This window comes from Harpia harpyja, chromosome 4, assembly GCF_026419915.1.
Source record: "Harpia harpyja isolate bHarHar1 chromosome 4, bHarHar1 primary haplotype, whole genome shotgun sequence".
Lineage (NCBI taxonomy): Eukaryota > Metazoa > Chordata > Aves > Accipitriformes > Accipitridae > Harpia > Harpia harpyja.
The window spans coordinates 68,914,227-68,941,895 of NC_068943.1; the positions used below are offsets into that span (position 1 = coordinate 68,914,227).

General features: G+C 41.9%; 1 protein-coding gene across 7 annotated transcripts in view; it reads right to left on the reverse strand.

Annotated features, from left to right (window-relative positions):
- Positions 1–27,669, reverse strand: part of ARID1B (AT-rich interaction domain 1B) — a 336,644-nt gene that overhangs the window by 89,539 nt on the left and 219,436 nt on the right. For all 7 annotated transcript variants that reach the window (XM_052784649.1, XM_052784650.1, XM_052784654.1 and 4 more), the window contains one exon: positions 12,617–12,860. In XM_052784649.1, the coding sequence (XP_052640609.1) occupies positions 12,617–12,860 (244 nt within the window). The remainder of the gene's footprint in view (positions 1–12,616; positions 12,861–27,669) is intronic.

Sequence of the window (27,669 nt, forward strand, 5' to 3'; positions counted from 1 at the left end):
ATGAAATCTGCAGTTAAAGTGTAAAAAGTCAATTCCTTAGAGCCAACATAGCAAGAAAGAGCAGACCTCTGATATCCTGCTGAGGAGGGGTCCTTACAATGAATTATGGCCCAAATCAGTAACGTTTTGAAACATGCTGAGGGCTCTCTGCTCCCGTCACTGTAATGACACTGGAGGATGCTCAGCAGTGGTACCCTGTACCAGCTGGACAATACCTCGCAGAATTGTGCCTGAACAATTGAATCAAGAAAGCACTTCAGTGATAACAGGTTCACCCTGAGAAATTACTAGTTTAGGAGGGAAGGAGGGATAACAGCACAGGAATTTTAAGATGGGTGAGGAAACAGGAGGAGTGGGGGACTGATCACAGCCTGTGTTGAAAGGGGAACATTAGGCTGGAGGAAAGGCATAAGTTAAAGATCTTGTGGGTTGTCTTTAGGACAATTCTCAATCTAATTTAGGAATTAAGAGCTAGGACTGGATTAATGACATTAGCTGATTACAAAGTAGGGAATCTTCATCAATACAGAAGATGATCAAAATACTATCTAAGAAACTGGACCATGTTTTGGGTTGGAGCAACAAAAATGCAAACATTTATACTCAAAGACCGGAAACAGGCCTTTTCTAACTGAAGAGCTGTAGGGTTATCAGTTAGAAATGGGAGAAGAAAAGGAAGGAGAATCTGACCGTATTTGTTGACCTACAAATGGTTATAACTAACCATTTGATGTCACCCTGAATCAAACAAATTTATTATTAGGATGAATTAGGAGAATTGTTTCCAGTAGAGGTAAGGAAACATAACACCACTGCTGATGTGTAACTGGTGAGCCTTCACACAGACAAAACCAGAAAGCCTAATGCTAACTGGAATGGGAACCAAGAACAAGCTACCAGCATGACATGACAGGAGGCTGAAAGAGCAAGTATTACTTAGCATGGCAAAAACTAAAGCTGTGATTTTGTGACTTCTCTTTAAAAATATATTTGTGGCTAAATATCAGGGAGAAAAAAGAGCACAATGTTTAGAATGATAAACCATTACTGGAATTCGAAACGACTTCCTTTTAGGAATAATGAGGTCCAGGACACCTAGTGATTAAGATGGAATCTGATAAAATAACGGGATTATATCACACAGTCGATGTGACAGTAAAGGCTCACAGACCGGAAGGGACATTCTGGGTGTTGGATCCCTACATCAGAAATGAAAGATCATAAATAGGTTTCTATATGGGACTGTTTTAAATGAGCTTTTCAGGAAATTTAAAGTGAGGTGCAAATGACCTCAAAGGGAAGAAATTTTTCTATGGGTAGCATAAAGAGAAACGGGTCACGTGGTTTGTGAGTTAGTTGCTGGCTGGGGTTAAACCACGACAGTTATCTCTTTCATCTTACAAAGCCTATGACCCCTTAAGAATAAAGATTATTTTCTTCCTGAATTTATCCATTGCAGCTAAGCTTCCTGTTGTACCAACAGTATTTTTTAAAGGACTTATTAATCCCAGTAAAAAGCAAGGATTGCCTGCATATCCCCCCAAATTAAGACATGCAAAATATTAAAACCTTCCTCGTATCTATACAGTAACCTAAGCACAGATGCTTTAAAAGGCCAGCAGCATGAGGACCCTTTCAGATACAGCAGCCATGGCCCCGCTGAACCATTCTGGGGAGGGATACACAGAGTCAAGCATGCTCGAACGAAGCCTTCTGGCTCTGCTCAGCACCATGCTGAAGCTAATAACCCCTTGCAAGTGACAGCAACACTGTTAATCCACTGCCACCTGCTCACTGAGACAACTTCCACCTCTCCGACCCGGGAGCTCGGGACCAAGCCCAGAGCCCTCCCGCCTTGGGATGCTTTCGGTGGCTGGCTGTGTGGGTTGCTGAAGGCAAGATCACAAGTGGCTGATTTGTTCCGCCGGAGCAATGCAAAGCATCTGTAAACATGAAGATTATCAACTTAAGCCAGACTTATGGATGCTCCACATTACAAAAAGTTATCAAGATTGTTGTTGGGCCTGGCCCTGATTTTCCATATTAGCTCTTAAAACAAATCCATCATGCTCCAAAGACACAAGATTCCCTAACGCACACAAGTATCACTCACAATCCATGTAAAATCAACAAAAGGTAAAAAACCACTTCTCTTCTCATGAAAGTATATAACATTCAGACTACTAATCCTTGAAAGTTACACTCCATCTTCTTTTTCATATTTGTGTTACATTTACCATATGAAGGACCAGGTTGTGAGCAAGTTCCAGAGATGTCACTGTAACCTAAGTGCTAAATTGCTCTCAAATCACCATTAAAAAATGCAACACTGAGCTAAGGTGGCCCGCAGAACCCTAGCTCTGACTTTTCTCTGCACACATGCAATATCATAAACATCTTAATTTCATGACCAGAAGCTACTTGCTTGACATAATATAGCATTTAATTCAAAGCAAAGTTGACACTGACAGGATGAGGTAGCTATTCAATATTTTGTTTCATCCCCATTATTCAGCATGTAGTTCCAAGGTATTACTTATGGAACACCATCCGAATGTTGCCCTCATTACAGAATAATTCATTATATTATGGACTTTTTAAAAAGATATCCAAGTTTTAATCCCAGGTTGTGTAACCTCTGAGTAAGGTATGAAGACTTTTAACAAATACTCAGGAGTATAAAGTGAAATAATTGTTAGTACTGCCTAAACTGACAACAGGCTGAATGGCAAGGCGCAGGAAAGCAAACATATTGCCTCCCAAGGCCAAAGCTCACTTTGCTTGGGAGAGGAATGGAGAGCAGCAGCAGCCATTGCAAGAGGGTCTGTTTCATCCACGCCCCCTCCCGAAGTCACCTCTGCGTTTGGACTGAAGTGAAGCACCACAGCACCACAGCATTTTTTCCTGAGGTTTTGGCAACAAGCCCAAAGCAAGCTGGCAATGGAAATCTTCAAAAGGCTGTGACTCGCCTGAATGGATTTCCAGTAGGCCACAGCAAGCACCTGTCTGCCCCAGGACTATTCCTCTCCAACAAATTTCAAAATCCTGCTGCAAACCAGGAAGGCACTAGATCTCCTCAAAATTAAGGATGCATCATTTATTTATTTATATAAGCAAAGGCACAAGTCAGTCTAAATCTAGGGATCACTGCTTCTCTAGCCTCAAAAACACCCACCCCAAACCTCTTAATTTCACTTTACAGTTATGACAAGTTTCATTTGGGGGGATGAAATTCTTTCTGCTTTCACCTCTGCCTAACTCCGCATTCATTTAATGCATTATTTCCATTAAGCTCAGTAGAGTTCCCAGCCCAGGGTATTTCTGCTGGAGGTCGATCCAGAATGGTGCAGCCTAGGATAGCAACCAGTTAAATCTTTTTTAATCTGCGCATTCAGAAATGGTGGCTCACAGCGGCTTGCACACAGGAACTGAATAGAGCAGGCAAGCTCGTATTTCTCTCACCAGGCCAAATTAATAAAGACAAAACCTGATTTCTCCTTCTCGTTTTCTTATTCTTCCTGCTCCCCAATATTTTTCCTCTTTCAAACAATTTTTTTTTGTTTGTTTTGTTTGAGAAGCTTAATGTTTGGCTGCCTTCTGAAGAAACGGGCACAGTGACAGATGAAAGGCCGTATTCACTGCCTAATTCAGAATAGGGAAAAACCAACTGCTGTGCATTTAAGATTCTAACAACCTTGCGATTTTGTATAGCCGTTTTCCCCAACCCGTTCTTTTGAAGAAATCTGCTTTTATTCTGTTAATAACTAACCACAGTTGCAGCAGCATGGATCCGATTAGCAGTTCTTACGCTACAAAGGGGGGGAGGGGGGGGGGGGGGCCTGTGAACAGGGTTGCCAATTTGTCCACCTGGGTCCCCAGGAGAAAGATTAGATGAGGCGCTTACTACTCCTTTCTTCCCCACTCGCTCGCTGCTCTGCACTAGACAGACCTCTTCAAAGCTCAGCCACTGACTTAATTTTTTTTTTCCCCTCTAAAGCCTCATTTAACCGCCCCTCCATGTGTTTTGCGCTCTGTGTCACCGCATCTCTCCAAAGCGATGGTGTGAATTGGGATGAGAGCGGTTGGGAGAGGCTGCGGCCACAGCTTGCCCCGCGCTTTCTCTCACACCTATACGGGGCCACTGAATTGCTTTTAGATTTTGTAAATCTTAAATTTGTGCAAACCATTGAAAAAAAGTGTCTATGTTCTTTAGGTAACAATCCAAACCCTGTAATCATACTGTATTTTTTTACTCTGCCCTTTTAAGCCTTTCATAAAAATGACAGGTTTTCTTGCATTTAGACTGAAGTAGAAGACTGCAAAGGGTTGCATGGATTTAGTAATTCGTAATTACTTGGGACATGACATTACATGTTTGTTAATGCAAAAAGCATATGCTTTGGCTAGAGAAAAACCACTCTCAACTTCTTTATAAAATGTCAACTAACCAGAATATAAAATTCTAATTGATGCAAGTGCTAAATATCTAAAAGCTCCTAACAAAGGACAGGGTAGTATTTCTTCCTTGTATTGAGCAATTTTCTTCCTTCCAGAAATGAAACCTACCCTGCTACACACCTGAAACTTAAAACTTCAGAATTCCATTTAGGGAGTTAATCCAAGTTCCAAAAGGAAGACTTTTTCATTATCAGTGCTCTAGATGGCATTTATAAGTATGAGGAGAGTTTTTCTCTAAGCTGTTCTTCATTGTGTCTACTGTTTTTAAGAGCCTGAGAAGCACAACAAATGTAGCAGACATGCACTTCTAGTATTTGCCACCTAATAAAAACCTTAACTGCTAATTTTAACATTGCCAAATTCTAACAAAAACATGTATCAACTTTCATTTATAATATTTGCAGTGTGAAAACATGCAAGATACCAAAGAAAGGGTGAATGTGAACTGAAATGGCTGTTTCTTATCCGTATTTCTTTTCCCTTGATCCAGCTACACTAAGAATTGCTCAGAATAAATATTCATCATCAGACGGCATTAACTCAAAAGACCAGCAGCGACGGAGTTTCACTCCTCCCTGCTCCTCCCGACTCTCTCAAGTTCGGGCAAGCAGGTAGATTTTGGAGCAGTGCTGATATGTGGCAATGAACTATTTTGCTAGTTGTGCCTGCTACTTCTCATACTAGTCCATTGCCTGAGATTAATGGGCACTTTAGTAGTAAAATCTATGTGCTCTAATTAATACTATCCTCAAAAGGAACAAACTCTTAGATAATCTAGTTTTTCTTATTGCGTTATATTGCATATTACACAGCCCTGGTCTCAATGGTTCTCAGGGACAGGGAAGAAAAGGGCAAGTTGAATGCATAAAGGATAAAAGCACCTTGAGGCAAACCCACTTCCAAAAACCATTTGGTGGGTCTGATCTTCCTGAAGACAAGATCTATCATGCCATATTTCATCTTGCCCAACAATGATAAGCTCCAAAGACCGGTGCAGAAGCAGAGCAATTCTTCATGTATTTTTAATCAACTGAGAACTTTCATCCGGCGAGCTCCCTCGGCAAGGTCACACACACCATGAGTGGCCATGTGCCTCTCATGCAGTTTGCAAACGCCAACTTCTATGTCAGCTTCTGTTTGGAAGGGGGAGTATCAACGTTAGCAACCCCTGGTTATATAATTTATAAACATGCAGATGTGGATTATTAAAGATTAATGCATTTTGGGATTGGTGTCGGCATTCCGTTTGTCTCACGCCGAAACCAATTCTGTTCTTCATTAGTCAACGACAACCCACATCACCCTGTTGTGGAAGAGAAATCAAAGGTGCAAGCGTGAATTGAGCATAAGTGATGAAACTGATTACTAAGAAACTTAACGGCTGTAATCAATCAACACATCACAATAATTTGAGTCCCCTCTTATCTGGAGATGGGAAACAAACAGAAAAGCTCGCCGCTGGAGTGAGTTGTTCTTTTGTGTTTGCTTTCTAAAAACCCACTTTGCAATTTGACTTCCATATCTACCTACGGAGTGATGCTGTCAAAGGGCTGTTCGAATCTTTCAAGCCACAGCTCAACCTGCATGAATTTTGTCCCTAAGGAGGAGAGATAATATCTTGCTTTTCATTAATTTTTAAAAAAATTATTACCTGGAGGTAGTGAAAATGTTTTTCTTTCGAGGCTAAATGGCTATTTTCTAGCTGGCCCAGAATTAATTCAAGCTATATTTGCAATTGTTAGGTTCCTTCTTTTAAGGAGGGACACACCACGTATCCGTCTAGTCAAGTCTGACGCTAACTATGAAGCATGACGGCCGCTTTAAGTATCTCTAATGGCAGTGATACACAGTCCACTGAAAAACTGAAAACTGCAACAGCCTATCCCATCATGGAAACCAAACTACTTATGACATCTATGCTGTATTTTATCTAGGTATAACAACCATCTGCCAACAACAACAAAAACATACTGATGGAACCATGAGAGACTTTTCTCATTTGCTCATCAATCACTGCTTAGTATTGCAAAGGGCAAGGGAGTGAAAGACAACCTTTTAATTTATGATAATACACAAATTAATACCCTGTTTGGCAACACAAAGAAGGAAAGAGAATCTATGTGTAGCTAAATAATGATAGAATAAAAAACCCCAAACATTCAAAAACCAAATACACACTCTGTTAAATTTCTTGACAAAACCAGAAGTGGGTGGAGCAAAAAAAGTTAGAAAGAAATGCACAGGTTAATAATTAAATGTAAACAATAATTGTCCAATGACGGCCTTAAAGTATACATCTAAAACTAAAAACAAACATACCTGTCAAATCTTGGCGGCTGTGGTTAAGTATATTTGAATTTTGCTATGTGAACCACAGCACATGCACAATTATGCAAAGATTTTAATTGGATTTCAACAGCCATCATGCTCTAGGTGGATCTGTACCAGCACGGGGCTACCAATGACTCACAGAGCTACAAGAAGTGGCCTGCTGTACATGTGCTGCCACGGCATGCACAGCAGCAGATGCCCCGCCGCGCTGACCGTTCAGCAATTGCCAGGTCAGTGAAAACAGGCCTGGCAGGAATCAACGAAGAGGATAAACCAGGTATGGGGCAGAGCACAGCTATGGGGATGTAAGCGCTACAGATCTGGCCATCTGGGGGAGGTTTACATGAAGCCTTTGTAGGGTCCTCGACGACCCTCAGTGCCATGCTCCCCAGACCCTGCAGGATGTTCAGTCCATGGGGCAGAAATGTTCGTCACTGTCTTACACAGCAATTAAAAACTGAAACTGCAATGTGGGACAGAGATATATAAATGTTGATAAACCAGATATTAAGCAACTGAAAACACTTAAAACTAAAACCCCAAAACTACCCCTAAAAAATAAACACCCAGGCCATGCTGATTTTGGTGATTTATTGTTTTTCTATCTGATGCTTAACTTAGGGCTGATGAAAACCAGCAGGTTGATGGTACTGGAATATGAAACCCTCTGCTGTCAGGAAAACCCAACAGGAGGAACTTGAACAGCATGTCTCGGTCTCGTTTCACCTTCTGCACCTGTTCTGGGAAGACTACCTCTGCAGAGAAGGACACCTCCCTGATCTCTCTGGCCAGACTGCGAGTATGATAGCAGTTTTGATAGTGCCTTTTGTAGCACGGGCTCTCCTCAAGAAACTAGCTTGAGACTAGTTATTTCACAAAGCCTTGAGACAACAGATTATTCATCAGTTGTGACCTGGGCTGAATTCTAATAGGTATCACAGGTTAGATGCTCCATCGGCTAGAAACAATGCCTCGAGCACCTTACAATTTGCTTATTTCTCCTCTTTTCAAAAGACAGAAAAACTCTGAATGTTGTTCAAACCCTTCAAAAGAAAGGGTTTTAAACTACTGCTATGTGAAACATTCACATATTTCATTTGTAAGCATTCTAGATTTGCAAAACTGCTGAATACATGTTTTGTGCACTAGCAGTGATTAAGAACATAGCTACGTCAATGGCATCTTGTGTTTTGTTTTTTCTGGTCTGGATGCCAATGAACAGCATGCATCTTCCTTGCAACAAGCTGTTGCAAGATTTTTGCCTCCACAGAAGCCAAGGGGGAAATATTGATAGATGTGTTAAAATAATCTTTCTAGACGGGGGGATCATATCCATTTTACAAGGATATAATCCCCTTTCTTGTTTTGCAACTATTTTAGGAGAGTACTACAAATTCACTTTCATATGGTAGTCTTCTCCCCCTCAAATAATGTTTGAAAAGAGTCCATGCTGTATAACATACCAGTAGTGGTGGTCAATGGAGTAAGCATGTGGAATAGCTCAATCCCAAGCAAAAGGTTTTTCCAAATTCTTGTTTAAAACAAGATCTGTGTGATTGGCTTGTCTTACTGCAGCCACTTCTGGAAACAGTTCAACTTTTGGGCTTCTCCTTTTATAAGGCATGAAAGAAAGCATCACTCCTATTCAGATTTTTGCACTAAAATGTCCTTTTGGACTATGATAGACTAGTGCTCATTTTTTTCTTCTCTCAGCATTTTAGTCACTCTAGTCTATCCACACGTTGACTAACATGCACACCAAGGCAAGATTTCCTGTTACAGCTCTCTCTGGGCATCCCATTCCCCTCTTGCTGCTTTTTTGCCTGGAGTGCTAGCTGTAATTCTGACAAGTCCTGGATTTCAAGCTAGCTAGCTGATCAATACAGGAGGGGAAGACCTCCAGGTTTGCAGAGAGTAGAGTTGATCACTGAATGGAACACATACATTGACTCATATAATTATCAGAATTAAAAATCTGGGTCTTTTTAATCAGAGGAGGGTGCTGACCACTGGTTAGCATAAATTAAGATGACTGGCAAGAACATTCCGAAGTGAGACTATTCACACAGGGATTTCTTCCTGAAAATTATCAGTCCAGCTGTATCCAAGCTCCTTGGTGAAAGAAGACATCAATACAATTGTAATAAAAACAACAATGCAGTTGATCCTTACCAGAGTGAAAATAAGCTTGCTTGTTCAGAAAGTAAATGTAACGTATTAAAAGCACAAGTCAAAATACTGATCTATGTGAAAAAAATGCTTTTATGTATTTCTAAAGACAGCATTTGCTATTCATTATTAGCATAGCGTACCCTTCTCTTTTATACAGATAAAAATTGCTGCAGAGGTTTAAAAATAATAGAATCTCTTAACTCATACAAAATCTGCTTGTCCATCATGGGTTAAGGGATTCCTGGCCTATCAGCAATCTTACACAGAACTCCTAATATTAAAAATTTTTGCTGCTTACACCGCAAGGGAGAAAGAGCTGACAAAAGCCTTTGGCCACCGAGATCAAAATTGGGGATGGGGAGGGAGAAAGGGTAGTTTAGCTTATTTACATTTTTGCTTTGTTAGTAAACTGGAATGGTTGGAGCAGGAGGGAAAGAAAAAAAAAAAGAGAAAACTGAAATTAACAGCCACTAAATCTTCTGGCAACAGCAGTGCATTTTGATGATGTGCTGCGTCAGCTTCCACTAATGGTTTAGGGTTGAATCAGGCACAGTTCAAGACCCAAAGCAGTACAGGGCATCACATCTCATTCTTTGGAAGAACACGTACGCTAATTATGGAGATGGCTACAAAATAAAGAGATCAGGATTTCTGGCAAAGCAGAATAACGATCCACTTAACAGGAAATCAGAATGCCATTTTGAATCCCTAAAAATCATAAAAGAGTAGGATTTCAGTCCTGTAATGAATGTGCGTCTGAACGAGAAGTGTTACCATTTTGAGACAAAACCATCTTTCTGAACAAAACCCATCAAAGTTGCTTTTTCTGCTGTTAAGGGTTAATCTCCCTGGTCTACTCCAGTAATGCAAATGGAAACAAAGGCTGTATATGTGTGTGCCACTTACCACACAAAATATCCGTCCAGCATTTCAGAGAGCACAGGAAGGAAATGCCCACTGAGCTAGGGATGTGCCAATGTCAGTGCTGCCTGTGCCAGTCCATTCCCGCGAAATTCGTGGCATGCAGCAGAAAGCAATGCAGGGTGGCAGGCTTGCAGTGGGGTGGGGAGGCAGCTTAAACAGGCAGTGGAAGAAAATCAGCCATTTGGGAGGTTTAATAGGGGGCTGTTTGTTTGTCTGCCCTTTTGATGTTAAATTAGTCTTCAATTTTGTTGCAAGGAAGGAGGCACTGGGAAAAGGATGCTTCTCTTCCAGTAAACCCTGGGAAAGCAACACCTTTATTTTAACAGCCTTCCCACCAAGAACCCCCTGCAACATTTTGGCTTTCCCTAGCCATAGCTATCAGCAACACAACAGCTGCTCATTTTACAATGACTTGCTGGAGAGAGAATGATTGAAAGAGCCAATCTATGTCACATGGAGAAGCTGTGGCACAACATCGCAGGAGGTAATAGGAGAGGAATGAGGTCAGAACAAACAAGGGTAGGGTGAGAACAGAGAGGAAAATAGCAGTGAACAAAATTATTAAAGGCGAGATGCTGTACTACATATTCTATGTTTAAAACCAGCCACAACCTCAATGCTGCAAACAGCCACAGAAACGAAAACAAGCTCTGTGTTACTTTTTCATAGGGTCTCATGAATATGGCTGATAAAAAAAGCTACCAAAGTCCTAGTAATGAAGCACAATGGTGGGAATACACTTAGATGAAAGCACAGTCTAATTCATAAGGCTTGAAAGCCCCAGCACCCAGCAGCATCCCACTAGTCACAGGGTTTTAAATAGCAGCCTTGCTCGTGTCATTTTGGAGCTTGAGAAATGCAGCAGCAGCAACAGCAGCAACGCTACCACAGCTGCCTGGCTCCCCCCGGAGAGTGCTGCATCAGCTCACACCTGGGAGTTCACCTTTAGCAAAAGAGCTGCAGAGACCAGGAGCTCGCCCACGCCGGGGAAACAGCGGTGGGCAATTTTAATTTAGCACCATTCATAAAAATCCTTCCTGAGGAAGAGTTGCTTTTGTGTTACTGCAGCAGACCAGAAAACCACTATGCAAAACGGTGGCATGGTTTGTATGAAGAGACAATACTTTTCACTAGGTCAGTCACAAAAATGAGCTTTGGGCTCAGCTGAAGTGATGAAGCAACTCTGACCCTGACCTTTGGGCCTACATCCCTTCTATTTTTACCCCGCAGGAATCAATTGGTTTCATAAAAGTTATTACTTTCCCCTACACACTGTCTGGTTCCCATCCTTACCTATCATCGCTACAATAAAGCTATTTTCAAAGTCACAATGTTCTTTCCCTATTCAGCAATCAGACTGCTAAAATGCCAATCCATTCACTTGCCTGAATCTGACTGTGGGAAAATGTTACCTTTCCAGCTAGGTGGACTATCTGGCTTCACTCAACAATAGGGACAGGCTTCTGCACCACATACTGGGAAATAGCTGCTAATACAAAGCTAGCATACTGCACATAATGCAAATACTCCAGTCCTACTGCTGTCCCCGCTATTCCTGCCCCTCCTGAGCACGTGCTGCTGATCAGAGTGGCTGGAGAGGGAAGACTTAACTGCAGGGCGCGCAGCGGCATTGGGACTCAACATGTTTGGGCCACATTTAGTACACAACATGCCTGCGTGCACTGAGCTTACTCCCCTTTGCTTGTCTAATTTAACCTCTGTATACAAACAAGCACATACATTTTACACAGATACCTTTGTATTGAATACTGAAACGCACACTTCTCACTGAATTTTAACCTGCATTTGGTTTACAGCACATTTAATGAAAAGGCGTCACTGCTTTTGTTTCTTTTAACTGAGCTCCATGCTGATTTTTTGGGGGTTCTGTCAGCAACTGGTATTGTCCCTGGGGCAATGTCAGCACTCTCCTACTCTTAGGAATTCCCCTAGTACTCAAAATGTCAGAAAACAATCAAAAACTTGAGCATCAGAAAGAGAATAAACTCATCTGAAACACATTGCTGCCTGACCCCCTGCAAATGACATGCCAGATGGGTGGGGGCAAGGTAAGAACTGGAATTAATGCATGCCTTTTTTTCTTCTGAGTATCTCAACAGATTTCCAGAAATTTCTAAATGTACATGAATGACTGTGTGTCATACTCTATGTGGCACAAGAGTGCAAGTGGCAAGCATGCCACTGGCATTTCAATTATTACTGGTGGGGCTGGATTCCTAGTAACTTGTTGACCTTTGCAAATATTAAGAAATAGCTCATACAGTATTCTGTACTCATGTCCAAAATTACATTATCACAATACAGGGTTGGCAAATCTCTGCCTCATCCTGTGTGTCTGAAACCACCATACAAGTCCAAGAGCCAAAACCAAGAAAAACACACAGCAAAACAAAAAAAGGGACCCTGGAAATAATAGAGAGAAATATGTGACAGATAGATGACACACAAACCGAATACAAAAATTATGATCGGGTATTCACATTGGTCGTTGATAAAGACACTTCTCAAACACATTGTGTTTGAGCATTCCGATGGCTTGGCAGCTGAAGTTTAGGTGGAATTTACCCCTGCTTTAACTATGCATTTTTTGCAGAAAAAGGCCCTGAAAATGCAGGATTCTCAGAAAATAAATGCATTTGGAATACAGAAGTATTTATTTATTTAATAAATCTGTCTATTGGGTTAATTCTGTTTGTTGGAACAAACTTACCTGGAATACTTGCTGGAGAAATGGGACCAGATCTCGACTGGTTGCTTCCAACAGGAGAGCCTACAGGGGAAGGTGATGGGCCCCCAGGGATGCCAGAGAGATGTGGAGAAGCATGAGGGGAGAACGGAGACTGTGCAGGGTTGCTCTGCTCTCCTTGGCTGCTTGTAGAGCCTGATGCGCTAACAGCTGAGCTCAGGGTGGCTTCGGTTCCAGTCGGCAAGTCGTCAATGGATCCAGATAAATCCTGAGGAAAAAGGAAAAAAGAACTTAAGTAGTCGTATGAACTAATATTCAGGCCACAGGACTCAAGAGCTGGCATGGTGATGAGGTCCATTTGTTTACTTATTGCAGCAGATAACTGAGAGGTTGTCTTTAACGTTGGTTCATGTACTTAAATGATGGCAGAAAACGAGGAGAGTATGTACAATTCTCTGCTTAGTCTCTAATTCTTTCGATGAAAAGAACAAGCAAGGGCAACAAATGAATTGGAACCGAATTCACTCAACATTGAATTTAACCTTTTCCATCTGGATTAAGCTTTCAAAATTAATCCCACAAATTCTGCCTGAGCATACTAAAACTAATGAAAATGATACATCAGTTTCATTTTCACACAGTATTCATTTTGGGGTTTGCTACCGTTACGATCATAGCTTATATACTTCACTCTTTAAACCATCACCAAAACGAGAGAAGAAGGGTGTAAAATAGGCAGCCCTTCTAACACTCGCATGCAGCTCCTTCACCTTGCAGAAGAGACAGAAGAAACCCTACCCTCAGCAGCAGCACAGGACCCGCTGGCCACCTAGGAGCAAGGAAGGCTACTTCTCTATTTCCATCAAATACCAGTGTACAACTCAGTTTCTCTTCAATTTCATTTGAATACACTGCTGAACAGTTGCTTCACTTCAGTTCGTAACTGCTACAGTTTCAATAAGAAATTACCTCCATAGGTCAAAGCACATCTGAATTCTAACTACGAATATCTGGCCATATTCCCTAAAGATGTAACACGGAGTTATACTGGTCTTTGGATCTGTGGGAGTCATTTGTTTTTTTAAATCGTTGTAAAATCAGGTATGAAAAACCAAGAATGCTGTGACAAAGCAAGTGCATGCCCCTTAACTGTCAGCAAAAATGTTAATTCCTAAGCATCACAGAAAAATCTCATACAAACTGAAAAGCGCAAAGATAGCTATGCTTCCATGACTATTGGCAAGGCACAAGTTAAGGAGCACATTACCATTTTATCAGCAAATTAAGGCACAAACAAGAGGCAGAGAGCTACCTCACATATAAAACAGGTCATTAAATGACCTTTGAGGCTTCCAATAACTGGAATGACAGTGTGTTTTACTTTGGCTGATACTGACTTCACTTGTCTGGCTCACGCAAGTGCTTGCACCGTACACAACAGGACCTGTCATCTGAGTAGCACAAAAAGAACTGGGCTCTGCCTGATCTTTGCTTAGGCAGCAAAGCCTTACTGCTGCCTAGTTTTCATAACAAAAATTAAAATTATTTTTAGAAATTACAGAACTTGGATGAAATGCAAAGTGGTGTACTTAGAGTAAGGGTCCTGCCCGATGCTGACTACCTCTGTTACGAGGGAAGCTCACAGCCAGTCTCTCCTAACAGACAGTCAGTCTTCCAAGGCATGGAAAGTGTAGGATTAACAGTTTAAACACCAATAACATTCATTAGAAGCCACCTAGAATGCTACATGTTATTCCTCCTAGTGCGTAAAGGTAGTAAATACAACCCACCTGACTTAGCTCTCTGCAGGACACCTTGCAGACCTTATTTCCAATGAATTTCCACAAATACTTCAAGCACAACTCTTACTACAGGTTAATTTTGCTTTGTCTGACAAGCACGAAATTGTATGTGTATTTCATTAGGCATATGAAAAGCAAAAATTAAGTTTGAAACTTGAATCTATGTGTGGAGTCTGTATTCACTCAAGAGTAGAATTCCAAATCCCTACAAACGGAAATTTGATTGTGAAATGGGCAATAAACTATTTTCATTGTTTCTTTTTCAAAACTACTAACTGTAGAAAATGTAAACAAGAAATAACACTGTTTGATACTGTATAGAGCAACGCTAGAGATTTTTCACAGTAGAATGTATTTGGCAAACAGGTAAGCAATTACTGCTTTTCCATACATAATATGTTATTCTTCTAAATGGAATCAAATCGCTGCTGTTGTGATGTGTAACAAATGCTGCAGGAAGTGCTGATAAAACAAATGCTGCTGAAAAGCATATAATAAACTCCTGAAAGCCGAATGTAGCAGAATAGAGCCTATTCTAAGGGAATACAAATTCTGCGTAAAAAACCAGACAGGCACCTGACTGATAGAAGATATAGAAAACACAGGGTTTTCTGTTTAGAGTAACAAAGATTTAAAAAAGGGTGTGTGGATTAAAGCTTTCATTTATTTCAGCAAGCCACAAAGTACTTGAAAAACAAACACGTCAAAATAACAAAAAGCCATGAAGCAGTATGCACTGCCCGTGATGAAATTAGCTGCTGTTCAGACACCAAAGCAAAACCTGACCGCTCCCCACAGCATCTCCCCAGCTTGCTGAGCGTGCGTGCAGGGAAGAACTTGGGGACAGGAATGAAGTTCACTTCTCCCATCAGGTTACATCTGACTTCTCCAGCCTCCCATGGGGGTGGAGTGACTGACGAGTCCCAGGCATTGCCTCAACTGCCTGCCTTCCAGGGATTTCCTATCAACCTGATGCAACTCCTTCACAAAAGCGGGAAAGAGGAAAGCTTGCATGATGCCAGTCTATTTAAAGAGCGAATCCACACCACCCTCCCCCAGTACATGCAGAGGGAGCAGCCAGGTGGGCTCAGCACACCCACGGTGCCTTGCGCTCCCCATGTGCACTCGGTGTAAGCACTGACATTTCCTCCCTGGGCTGGGGAACTTTGCAATTGACTCATCTGCCGAAGATGCTACGGTAGCATTCATTCATCAGACCCATCAAGAAAGCTGATAATGAGGTTGCTCTCAGGATGCACGAAAGGCTGTTGCCTATCTAGATGCCTGGGCTGTGCTACACAACCTTTACCTTGTGTTACAGCAGGCTAAAATGAGAAATATCAGCTGTTCTGCGCAGGGTGGTTTGCAGATCATTACTTTGTATTTTTTTTGTTTAACATACGCTTTGTGGCCTCACCTAGTCTTCTAAGGTAGAAAGCCTGAGTAGGCAAGCAACTGGGAAACTTCCAGCATACAAAGGCTTTAGAAACACCTCTGTTATCCACAAAACCTAATTGGGAAATTGAAGAGAAGGAGAAGAAAGACTTTATGTGAAGCACCTGGACAGAAAGAGCAGAAGTCGACTTCCAGTTCTCCTATTATCAGTATTTTAATGCTTGCTTTTACCTTGGTTTAACAGAACAGTAATGAAGTCATGTGCAATTTCCACATCACAAACATTTATTTGTATATAAAATACTGTACACATACACATTATATACATAAATTACATGGCTATACTTGCATTTACTTAGCATATCCATAGGTAAAGCTATTAAAAAGCCTACTAATAAGAGAAATTCACAGTGGTTTGAGCATACAGCCTAGTTAACAAAGAAGCTCTGTAACTAATACTCCTCTAGAGGACAATTTAGTCAGCAGGGCACCAACTCTATTCTTTTATAAGTACTATCAGATCTATGATGCCTGTAAAGAACAGAGAGACCTTACTTACTGCATCTCATTCAAACCAAGGCACCTTCAAGCTACAGTGCTTCCATTTATCTTGTTGGAAAGTTGGCAGGTTAGGTAATTGCTGGGATGCTTTTAAGGGGCTGAAGTCCCCGTACCCTAAGGCATGCCTTAAATTTTGCCTCTTTTCAGAGGCTTTTTCTGGAAAGCACTCGTTTCTTCCAGTAAAATGTAGCAAGTCTAGAATTACCAGAAATGTCTTGTTTCTTGTAGATCTGTTTCTTGTAGAGTAATCTTATTATTCTTGTCTATGGTATTGGTATGACTATATTTTCAAATGTGGCACCAAATCTAAGAAAAAATGAAGGACAAAATAATTGTTCCCCCCGTCACAAATCCCTATCACAGTTCTGTATTCTCTATGTCAGCTTTACATCCTGTATTATTCAGGACATCCCAGCCAGCTTTCAAAGTTCATTTCCAGATAATACCTTGATTACAAACTGAAATGTCCCTGTGCAGGATTTATCTCTTTTAGCAAAGTGTTTTATCTCCAACTATCTTCACTTCTAGCCTCACCTTCCACCCATGCACAACCTTTATTCTTGTCCCTCTGACAAGTACAAGAACTAAAATGAACAGCATCACATTGTGCTTAGGATTATAATGTTATGCCTTCCTGGTGGTGCGATCTTATCAGACTGACAGGAGGGATACTCTTTAAACAGCACACCAATTTACTATTGCAATGCAGCCAGCAAGGGATAGAAATAAGTAAACTGCTTATATAGAGCCAGGAAACCCAAAGTTACTTACAAAGAGAGCACAAGGAAAAAAAAATACAAACACCCATATATAATATAATAACGTTAACTTACTCAAGGAATACACCTAGATCCAATAAAGAGCAAAAAGGAAACTACAGCAACTCAGTAACACCACAACAATTTTACACACAGGAGTATGACAGGATTAGAGCATTAACCACGGAGCAAAAATTTACACCACAAACACTTCATGCAGTTGCTAGTTTTGCTCAAGAGTGTCTCAGTAGACATAAGCCAAGATTTTACTGAAGGGATCCCTTGCTAAATACTTACAGCTAAAAAATGATGAACACCTTCTCTGACATCAGTAAGAAGGGAAAGTGTGGAGCACCTTCCTAACTGAGCTCCTATGCCGCTAAATTACACCCTACATTCACTGACAGGTACTGTAGTTAGGGGATCTCTTGCAGGGATTGTGCAGAGCATATACAACCCGGGATTTATTTAAACTTCCCAACTACTGCCTATCGGTTCCTTTATACTCAGGGAGTAGAAGAAAAGCAGAGGTATTCTGTAGATATTAAAATTAAACACACACAAAACCTCCCGGTCTCCAAGAAGCTGAAAATCCCAGACTCTACCCTACCATCCGTTTTGCTAGCATGAATCCCAGCGCTACGCATAGGGAACTGCAGCAACCGACTGGCTGCAGGATCAAAGCCCTGCTCACTTCATTCAGGCCTTCCTGCAGTATTTTTATTAGGATGGAGGATGGTGCTGCTCAAAAGGCAGGATCCTGCATGAAATATCCATCTCCTTAACACGAATCACCGCTTTAGAAGTAAAATTATATATACACACAAACATATTTTACATGTAAGTATGTAAATATATATTCAAGCAGACATACACTCTGCTATTGTTTTGGAGCCATGGGGGATTATGAACAATATGCTCTGTAATTGAGATTAACTTTGAACAAATTATTTGGCTGACAAACACACATACGCACACAAAGGGAAAACCCACAATAGCTCTATTTAAATTTCAAGATATTTGTAAGACCTCTTTTCATCACAAAGCAGCCTATAATAGCATGTTTCAAGAAGTCTTCCAAAGGCCCTGCTGGTCACATTGTCGAGCAGTGAGCGAGCTAACAGCCTCCCATCGCCTGCGCAACCAGTAAAACACATGGGCACAGCAACGATGGGGACCACAAGGAAAATCCTTCCATTTTCAAAGGCTGCGACCCTCTTCATGGGTGTCTTCCTTCCATGCTAGCTACATTGCGACCCTCAACTAAGCACACCAAACATACCTAATGCACATCCCTAAAAAATTCTTCTTTAACAGGAGCCTGCAAGGCTGCTGTTACATTTTTTTGCCGAAAGTGCCTTTTACACCCCTTACTGAAATTAATTCGGGGACAGAAAACAAGGTTCATTCTCTGAATCCTGTTAATTCAGTGTTTGAGGAAGGAAAAGTAGACAAGATCACTTCCATTTCAAACACCTCCTTGAAGAAAAAGCTCAATTTTTATTGATGGGCACAATTCTACCTCAAAACATGCTATTTTAAGAAGGATTTGTTTCATGCTAAAAACTTACTTGCAAGACAAACCCAAACTTTGACAATAGTTGGGTAGAAGTACTTTTTAGTTAGTCATGGTACTTGTCAGTCTTGCTTTATTCCACTTACTAGATATTTTAGTGTTTTTAACCAAACTTTTAACTTTAACCTCTATCTGGTAAACTATTCATGCAACACTCTAGATGAAGGAAATTCTCAGTATATGATAAAACCACTAACTTCTTCCACTAAATTTAGTGACAAAGCACCACTTGCTGAGGAAACACATACCCTTCATTCTGCAGAACTCACGTGCTTCCCAAAATAACTCAAGTTACTGAACTGTGTTGCAAGGACTCCCATCAGTATCAAATACTTTCTCTGAGAAGTTATACAGGGAAGTCCCTGAGGATGCAAAATCTTGTTCCCAAAAGCCCTATACTCACTCAAGCAACCAAGAAAAAGCATAAGCACACAATGCACTGCCAGTGCTCTACCTGCCATCTTTTCAACCTATGGGATCCTGGAATTACATCAGTCTTCCAGAAATTATCTACAAAAAGCCAACTTGGAAAAACAGACTCAAGTCACAGCTTACTACCTAATCGCTAAGCAAATGACTGTTTTGGACAGTTCTTACTCGTAATTTGGGTATGAAATTCATTCCCAGTCTTAAAAAATCCCCCTGATGAAAAGAGCACAGAAAACATTCTAAGAAAAGTGTTAGTCCTAATAAGTAAATACCTGCTGAGAGTGGGGAAAAAGCAAAGGAAGGTTTGCTTTTTTGTTTTTTAAACAGGTTCACTAAAGCTGGTATGAATTTTGCTGCTGACTTTAACTGACTTGGGTTTTTCTCCAAACACTCAATTAATGGGTATGTTTCATCTGCCAAATATAAGGCACCTTAAGTGGACTCGCTGCAAAGTCAGAACCAAACAAATAGTCATACCTTCCCCGCCTCTGCCTTCTCCTTTTTTAGGTAACTCCTGGTCCTACAATATGAACACCAAAGTGTACATGATGAGTTGGTGCAGAGTGTCACTGGCTCAGATCTCATATTAAGGACCTGAGCTGTTAGGACTATGCAGACTGCGCAGGAAAGGCTGTGGCTGAAGGCACACCTCCTTGCACACGTGCCTGCAGGCTTGTGCTTTCATGGACAGTGAACACCACTGAGACAGCACAGCCTGCGAGGGTCAAGAGATGCAACCGGCCTTCCCAGCTGCCTAGGCAGGACTGCCACCCTAAAGAGGAATATGATTTTGTTCTGCTGAATATGGCACCCTACTGTAGCATTCAATTCCCAGTTCATTTAAAGAAAGAATCATTTCTTACTACATTTGTTTAACAAGCAAAGGATCCGTGTTTGTAAGACAACCTTAACTAAAAATAAAAATTGTTGACCTGTGGATACAGGTGTCCAAGAACAGAACATGATATGCCTGTATCTGTCATGACAGAGGATGAGAAGACGTTGCTATGATGGATATAGTCACACTTCTGTGCCTACACTGATCCATGATGGGATCTTATTTGCTTGTCCAGACAAGAGGTTTACAGCAAAAACAACTTAGGGCAATTAGAAATTCAAAACTAACACCGTAGCTTTGAGGCACCAGATGAAAGCCCAGACAACAGCACACCTCCCTGCCTGTACTGAGTGCCACTCATTACCGGGTCTGCAGCTCCCTGACAGTTAACGAAAAGGGGGCTCCTGAGGTCTCCAGCTGCATCAAGAAATCTAATGGCATAAAAAAAGTCACTAGTTTACAAACATCGACCCCCGTGTATGAAACAGTAAATACTAATGACCCATGTGCTATCAAAACAAATTGACAAAGTCTAACAAGGACTGTAAACAGGTAAGACACACAGCTTGTCTGACAACAATACTTTCTAATATAAAAATAAACAGTAAATCTCCAAAACAGAAAAACAGTAACACAGCATCTCTCAAGATATGAACTTCACTGTTTATCTCTGAAGCAGAATGCTTAGCATGTAGAATTTCTGGAAATAAAATCTAAAACCAAAAAGCAACAAACCCTTAGGAGCCATTTGTTTCTTCAGTATTGTAGCAAAGAAAAATTCTCAGCCAACAATTCTTGTAGCTACAGCATCAGCTACTTATCATCAATAAATCATCAACATTTAAAACAACCAAATCAATGAAAACCACAACAAATTGCCCCTATGAAGAAGAAAGAAAAGTTGTGTTTGCATAATGGCAACCTACTAAAATTTAGTTCTACTTACACTAGTTCCCATCCATAGTTTCCTCAGTGCCAATCTTAACGATCCCCAAACATGAAATCCCTTCTGTTAAACTTAAGGTTTTTTTCATATAAAGAACAATGAGGTGAGACATAACAACTTCCTTCTTTTGTATCTGTTTGGATTACAACCATTTTCTAGATCATGTAAGCCTACAGCTACCTCCCCAGGGAGACGACAGACTAAACTGGCAGGATAAAACAGAGACGAAGCTGACTGAAGGAAAACATGCACTTATCTAGAAACTTTCAGGCTCTCTGGAGCTTGTTATTTTGGGCATCACTATCCTTCTCCCTCTCTGCAGCAAGCTTTGACTTTGAAGAGCCACTGGGCTACTCCCCTGCTTGCCAACCCAGCCTGCTTTCCTAGCTGTGCTCCTGGCCATGTTGAACCCATCCTCACAAAGCCACAAGGAAAACACCGTGTGCCTGCTATTCCCCCTCCCATTACCTACTTGTTCTACTTTCACAGCTGATGTAGAAAGAAATCAGACCAAGTAAGCAAGGAGAGGAGTACTGAATCACAAGAAAGACAAACATGGATTTGAGCAAAAGCATGAGAAAGAACGAGACATTACCAAAAGAACATATGGGTGAGTAGATCTGAAAGAGATGTAAAATTTTAGCAGGAGCAGCAGCAATACACATTAGAAATTACTGCTTACTCCTTTTCCATTTACTCTGGCTACCATACTTCGAGAAACTTGCAGCACATGCAGTTGGACATAGGCCATCTACCTTGAGACTACATCTTCAAAAACCTGAGATTTTGCAGGTGTGGCTCAAGCAAAAAGGAGCAAACACCACTTCAGAATACCATAACATGAAATGTGGTAAAATTCACACCATGTCTATCCTGCAGTATGCCCACATGTGATGGCAGTGCAGAGATTCTCAACAGGTCTATGCAGGGTAGCTCACGTAGCAGAAGCTCTTTTAACATGACCACACAACCTCACACAGCCTGATGTACCTTACTGTTTACTACTACAGACATAGCCTGAGTCACAACACATCTGTTTTGCAATTATAAATCAACATCTTTCCACATGTGCTTCTCAGACTATCCCACATTGCATTCAGAAGGCATTAGCCATGCTGTTAAAAAGTTTGGACCTACAATACTATCTGATTTGGAGACTGCAGTTGAGAGAACAGAAAAAGTGTTGGTCCAACAATCAATTGCCCACCGATCACTGAAAGCAGATCTTTTCATCCCACAGTAAATTAGGCAAGTTGATAACAAGTGAGTTGTTCCGATAGCCATAGGCTACCTATGTGTGGACCACGATAAAGGGATTAAACAACTGATGAACCTATACACCTGTATGCTCAAGGTTTAAAAGCTCTTCATCTACAGCACTTGCCTTTTTTTTTTTTTTTTGCATATTAATACCCTTTGTAGAGTTATGGTTTGATAAAAAGGATGTCCCAGCAGCTTACTGTGGGAATAAGGATCTACAAAACATAGTTCTTCATTAGCTTAGGGCTTGTGCATGCATCATACTGTGTCTCTTTCTTCTCTCTCCCACAACACCCTGTAACCAAATACCACAATTCAATGAGATGATAAATAAGCCACAGATACATCTTAAACTTCAAAAACGCAGGTGTGCCAGTAACTTCCCATCGCTTCCTCTTGAATCAGAAGCTGAAAGGAGCAGAAAAACATATACACCAAAAAGAGCAATAAATGTTAGAAAGGCTTCCTTTTTAAGGAACTGAATAAGGTGACTTGCCTCAGAGAACAATATTAATTAATTAATTAATTCTTATTTAGCAAAACTGCAACAAACTGCATATGCAGCGTTATATTAGGGTATCAGGCAGAAATGAGTGTCATAGTGTTTACTGCAGTAAATTCAGCTTAATTTGCCACTCCAGTCTCATTCTCTCAGCATCACGCAAGAATCTCTCATCCTCCTCCCTCTTTGTTTCTCTTTCCTTTTTCTGAGCCCAAGGCGACCCCAGTGGCACGTAGTCTGATAACCAGTAAAGCACAAACGAATGGGGCTGTGATCACTCTGACTCTGCTTTGCTCCACCCCCCCCCCCATGCACACAAACTGCTTACTCCTTTCTGAGGTTTACGAGCCACAGCAGCAAAACCAAACAATTACACTTCAAGAACTGTTCACTCAACCCTTCCCACCTCTTCATTTTCCAGTAACCTGGGAAAAGGTTGGGAAATGAAATCCAAGACGGCAATAAAGCAGAAAATAAACTTTCAGATTGTTTCTCGCACATGCCAGCTAGAACCAGACTCCCTCACCACCCCAAGTTCTGGAATTCACATCTCCTCACAGTAATTCAGTGCTGGTTGGGCATGCTATTGTGCAAAATAATTGAGCGGCAAGGGAATGCGGTATTTTGAGATGATACAACTTTAACAGACTTGTGTAGAACTCACACTTCACAAACCTCTATATAAAGTTCAAAAGGCTTTTGAAATCCTAGAAAAGTGTCTCTGCCTCAGATTTCTTTTGAAATAATGTCATGATTACCCTAGTAGGAAGGATAACTTGTAGTGCTTCAATTAAGCTTTAAGAAAAAATTGTCAAGGGCCAATACCCTCCCCTGTCTACTGCTAAGCATGCTGTCCCCGCCACAGCTTACAAACTTTGCTTTTGGAGTGGGAAGAGGTATCTTGAGGCTAAGGTAATGACATGGTTGTCCTGATCGTTGAGTGCATTAAGATAATATTTATCCAACAGGTTCATAATTTTAGGTGCGCTCCAGAAAACCAACAAATGAGGAGAAATGTGGAAGAGTCACTATGGAAGTGTTAAACCATGTAGACTATGCAATCTACAAAAAAAGCAATATACCAGTTACTACTGTTCTTTAATTCATATATCATAGAAAGGAAAGAGATCCATGGCAAATTGCGAAAGCCAGCTTTTTGTGAGTTTTTGAGTGCCTGACCATGCTTCAAAGTGGCAGCTTTTTCTTATCATAGAGAAGAAAGGGAGTCCCGAGATCTTTTAGATAAAGTTTTCAGTACCTTGTTCCTCCAAAATTTTCCATGACTTGAAGGGAGGAGGTTGGTATTGCACAGAACTACCAATTCAATGTTATGCTAATAAAAATGCTCTGAAAAAATTCTAAAAAAGCATGGGTAGGATGTTTAGCATACAGCAGTTGTGATCAGCAAAAACGCGGCTGCTGCTCCATGGACCACAACGGGTAGACATTTAGTGGTGCCTTCCTGAGCAGGGCGCTCCCATCTGCCCTCTTGTACGATGGCGCTCCACCCAGCCCTTCACCCGAGGTGCCAACTGTCCTTCCCCAACACTTGCCAAGCTATGTCCCTGCTGTGGCTCCCTCCAGCAAGCACCACTGCAGTACCACAGCCCACAGAGACTGTGCGTTTGGAAGCCACTTCTATGAAACATTTGGAAGCAGAGTAAAAGAGAGCTTTTTTCCCCACTGATCTCTATTCTAGTTGCACTGAATTTCGAGTGTGTTCATACGTGGTGCGAAAAAACATCAGGTAACATGACAGAGGTGGAAAAAAAGGGCTGCAGCTGGAAACTTCTTTGAAAAAGGGTCTGCCAGGATCTTGTAAGGCAGTGATCCTTTGCCGTCCTCTCCTGCTGGTGCTGTTCCCCCGTGGAAACCCCACGTGACATGCAGCAGCCTGAGGAACTGAAGTGCTTGTCAATGGCTGCATCCTGGTCCTTGCAAGATGAAGCAAAGAGAGACTTCAGCCCTGACAGACCTTCAGGTGCAGCCCTACCTATTGCTAATTCTCCAGCCTTCAAATCTGTGTCTGAGCTACATAACACAGCTTAGGGAGCAGGGCCAAGAGGTCTTCTGAGCAATGTGTGTGGTAGAAAGATGGGAAAACAGCCACCTGCGTCAAGGCACGGTTTGCAAGAGCTACAGCTCGAGAAAAATATGGTTCTTAACCTGATGAAAGTTTTGCTGCATGGCTTGTAAGGTCGTTGCTGCTTTGCTGCAGTGTTGCCTGACCACTTGTCCCAGTCCCCCGTTTGCAGTCTTCTACACCGAATACTACAAATAAGGCCAGTTTTTATACACTGTTGTCTTTCTTTAAGAAAAACCCTACCTATCGCACAACTTCTAAGAAGATCTACCTGATGGAACAATCAAACCAAAGCTCATTTCATCCTTTGAGTTACTCGTTAGACAGACCACCGAAAAAGAGGAAAAAAAAGCAAATCAGTAAGTTGGGATCTTCAAAAAGTCCGAAAATACTTCTGAAGGGTGCTTGTCAGAACAAACAAACATACCAAAGGAACAAACAGCCTTATGAATTAAGTGAAGAAATAAATAAAGGGAAAAACATATGAAAATTTCAACAACCATGCCAATCTGTTGCAAGCTGTACCCGTGCCAGTGAGCAGCCTCAGGGCGCCGTAGGATTCCTCAGCGCAGTGCCAAGCTCTAGCAATATTGTTATGGTTAGAGAGGAATTTCTCACAAGAGCTAACAAAGGCAGAAGGTCATAAATAAACACAGCAGGATCGCCTTGTCAGTTCTCATTATTAGCGCTGCAGGCACTTGCTTTTCTATGGGCTGCTCACAGGTTCATTTAAGTGTAAGAGCTCCTCCTCAGAATTTCACATGCTCATAAATAAAGACAACTTTTCTTAAGAAAGACAGGCACACCTAAGTTATATTTTATTATTATTTTTTATGCACACAGGGGCACATGCGCATGAGCAGCTTGTGCTGTCTGCAGCCTCCCTGTCCATAAGCACCCACGCGTGCTTCCTGCACTGGCCAAAAGCTTACATGCAGCTAACCCAGAGCTGCAACATCCTTCTATGCTGCCTTCCATTACACTGCGCAGGCCTCCGTCAGGCTGTGGTCATAATGAATGAGGGGAGCCTTCCTACTGTAATAATGGTCACCAGAATTACATCTGGGCAGGAAATGAGGCTGAGCTCCTAAACTGATCCTGACATGCATTATACAACTAGGAAAGCACAGCTGTGTGATCATTATTGCAATTATAAAATGACATTTAGTGTTAACTTTCTTTTTTTACTGAATTTTGAACAGAGAGAAAGCAGTACCGGTAACTCTAGGGGTACAAATATGCCAAGAAGGGAGGGAAAAGTTCTTAAGATCTCAACTGCTCGTCCTTCATCTCCTGTCAGAAGTTAACAAACGGCCAAGTGAAAACACCTTACCTCTCCCATACACATACCCCCCTATCTATCTATATTCATACCTACGAAAATGAGTGACAAGTGAGCTCTGTGTAAAACCAGATGCAGTTTAAATAAATTAATACTATCATGTAGTGTATAATGATTTCAAGTTGCATATGTAGTGTTTTTAAGAATATTAGGGGAAATGTAGAGATCAGCAATGCTATCTCTAGAGTATTTTTATTTTCTATTTATTACTCTGGAATAAAAATATGTAAAGACGTGAAGAAAGCTCAAATGTTCATGACCTTGGAAACACCACCATTAAATTAAAATTAAGTAAAATAACAAGCCTTATGTTATACAGGGGATACCAGGGGATGCCCAGCAGTGCGAAGAACACTGCTTGGTCACCATCCCTTCCAACATGAGAGAGGTAGTGGAGAACACGATTACTCACCTGCCAAAAAAACCCCAAACACTGCTCCCTCCTGTGAGCTGTACTGAACACTGAAGTACTGGTACGTTAAACAGTTTTGTCTGTCTTTCTAGTGGGCTAAAATGTGACCAACGTTATCGTTGCTATAATCTGTGCTATCTCCAATTCTCACCTTTTAAAGCAGATTGCATGACTGACAGGCAAAGGCCCTGGTGCCTTGTATGCTTTCTGTGAGAAGCTCGGGAAAATCATTTTCCTTCCAGTTTGCTTCCTATCCCATCACCTGCTATCAAAGGAAGTCGGGTTGTTAGTCCTGATGCGCTACAGCGGAAAAACCATGTTCAAAGAACTGTTTCTCTCAGCTGCGCAGCCCTTCATTACACACCATTCATCATTATCAACATCAGGAGTTGCTGGAACAGCCGTTGTGAATGAAAAATCTCCCTATTTAGCTTTTAGAGGCTGCCAGCCCGCTCCCTTTTGCCTCCGTGCTCAGGCTAGCTTTGCACTTCAGGCAGCGGGCCGGGGGCCGTGCTGTGCGGGCCTCCTCAACACAGCCCAGCCCGAGAGGAGGACAGCAGCCTCTCCCTTCCACCAGCCGGTATGAACGCAGCCGTTCTCCGAACTGCTGACCCTATTAAGCTGGCCTCTACCAGACACAACACCGAAGGTGCTAGGGAAGCCGCTTGCTTTCTGCACACCAGCAATGCTGTGCCCCTCGGCTCCAGCCTGCTTGAGAGGAAAGAGCTGCTGGAAGTGGAAGGAGCTGGAGTAAAGGATAACAGTTTCCAGCTGGTCAGTTCCTCAGTCTCCCTCTCTCAGCAGGCAAGGTGCCATCAGGGCATGCGGCAGGCTGTAATCCCCTCTGGAAGCACAGAAATGGAGATGCTTCTCTGTTTCTAGCCTCTTCCCTGTGCCGAGTTTCCCCGACTCCCCACCATCTTGCTTTGGGCCTCCAGCACCTGCACTGGCGCCACCTCGGCAGGCGGCTCCTTCGCCAACCCTGCCAACCTGCTGCCGCGCACCTGCATGTCCAGCTGTGGGGCAGAGACCCACAGCGCTGCTGGCAGCGAGGAGCTCAGCATAGCGGGGCCCGAGAGCCTCATCCACAAACGAGCAGGTTATCTGCTGCCAGCATGGTCAGGGCTGCGCAGCCTCAAAAGATGACGTCCTTGCCGCAGGCGGCACGCAAAC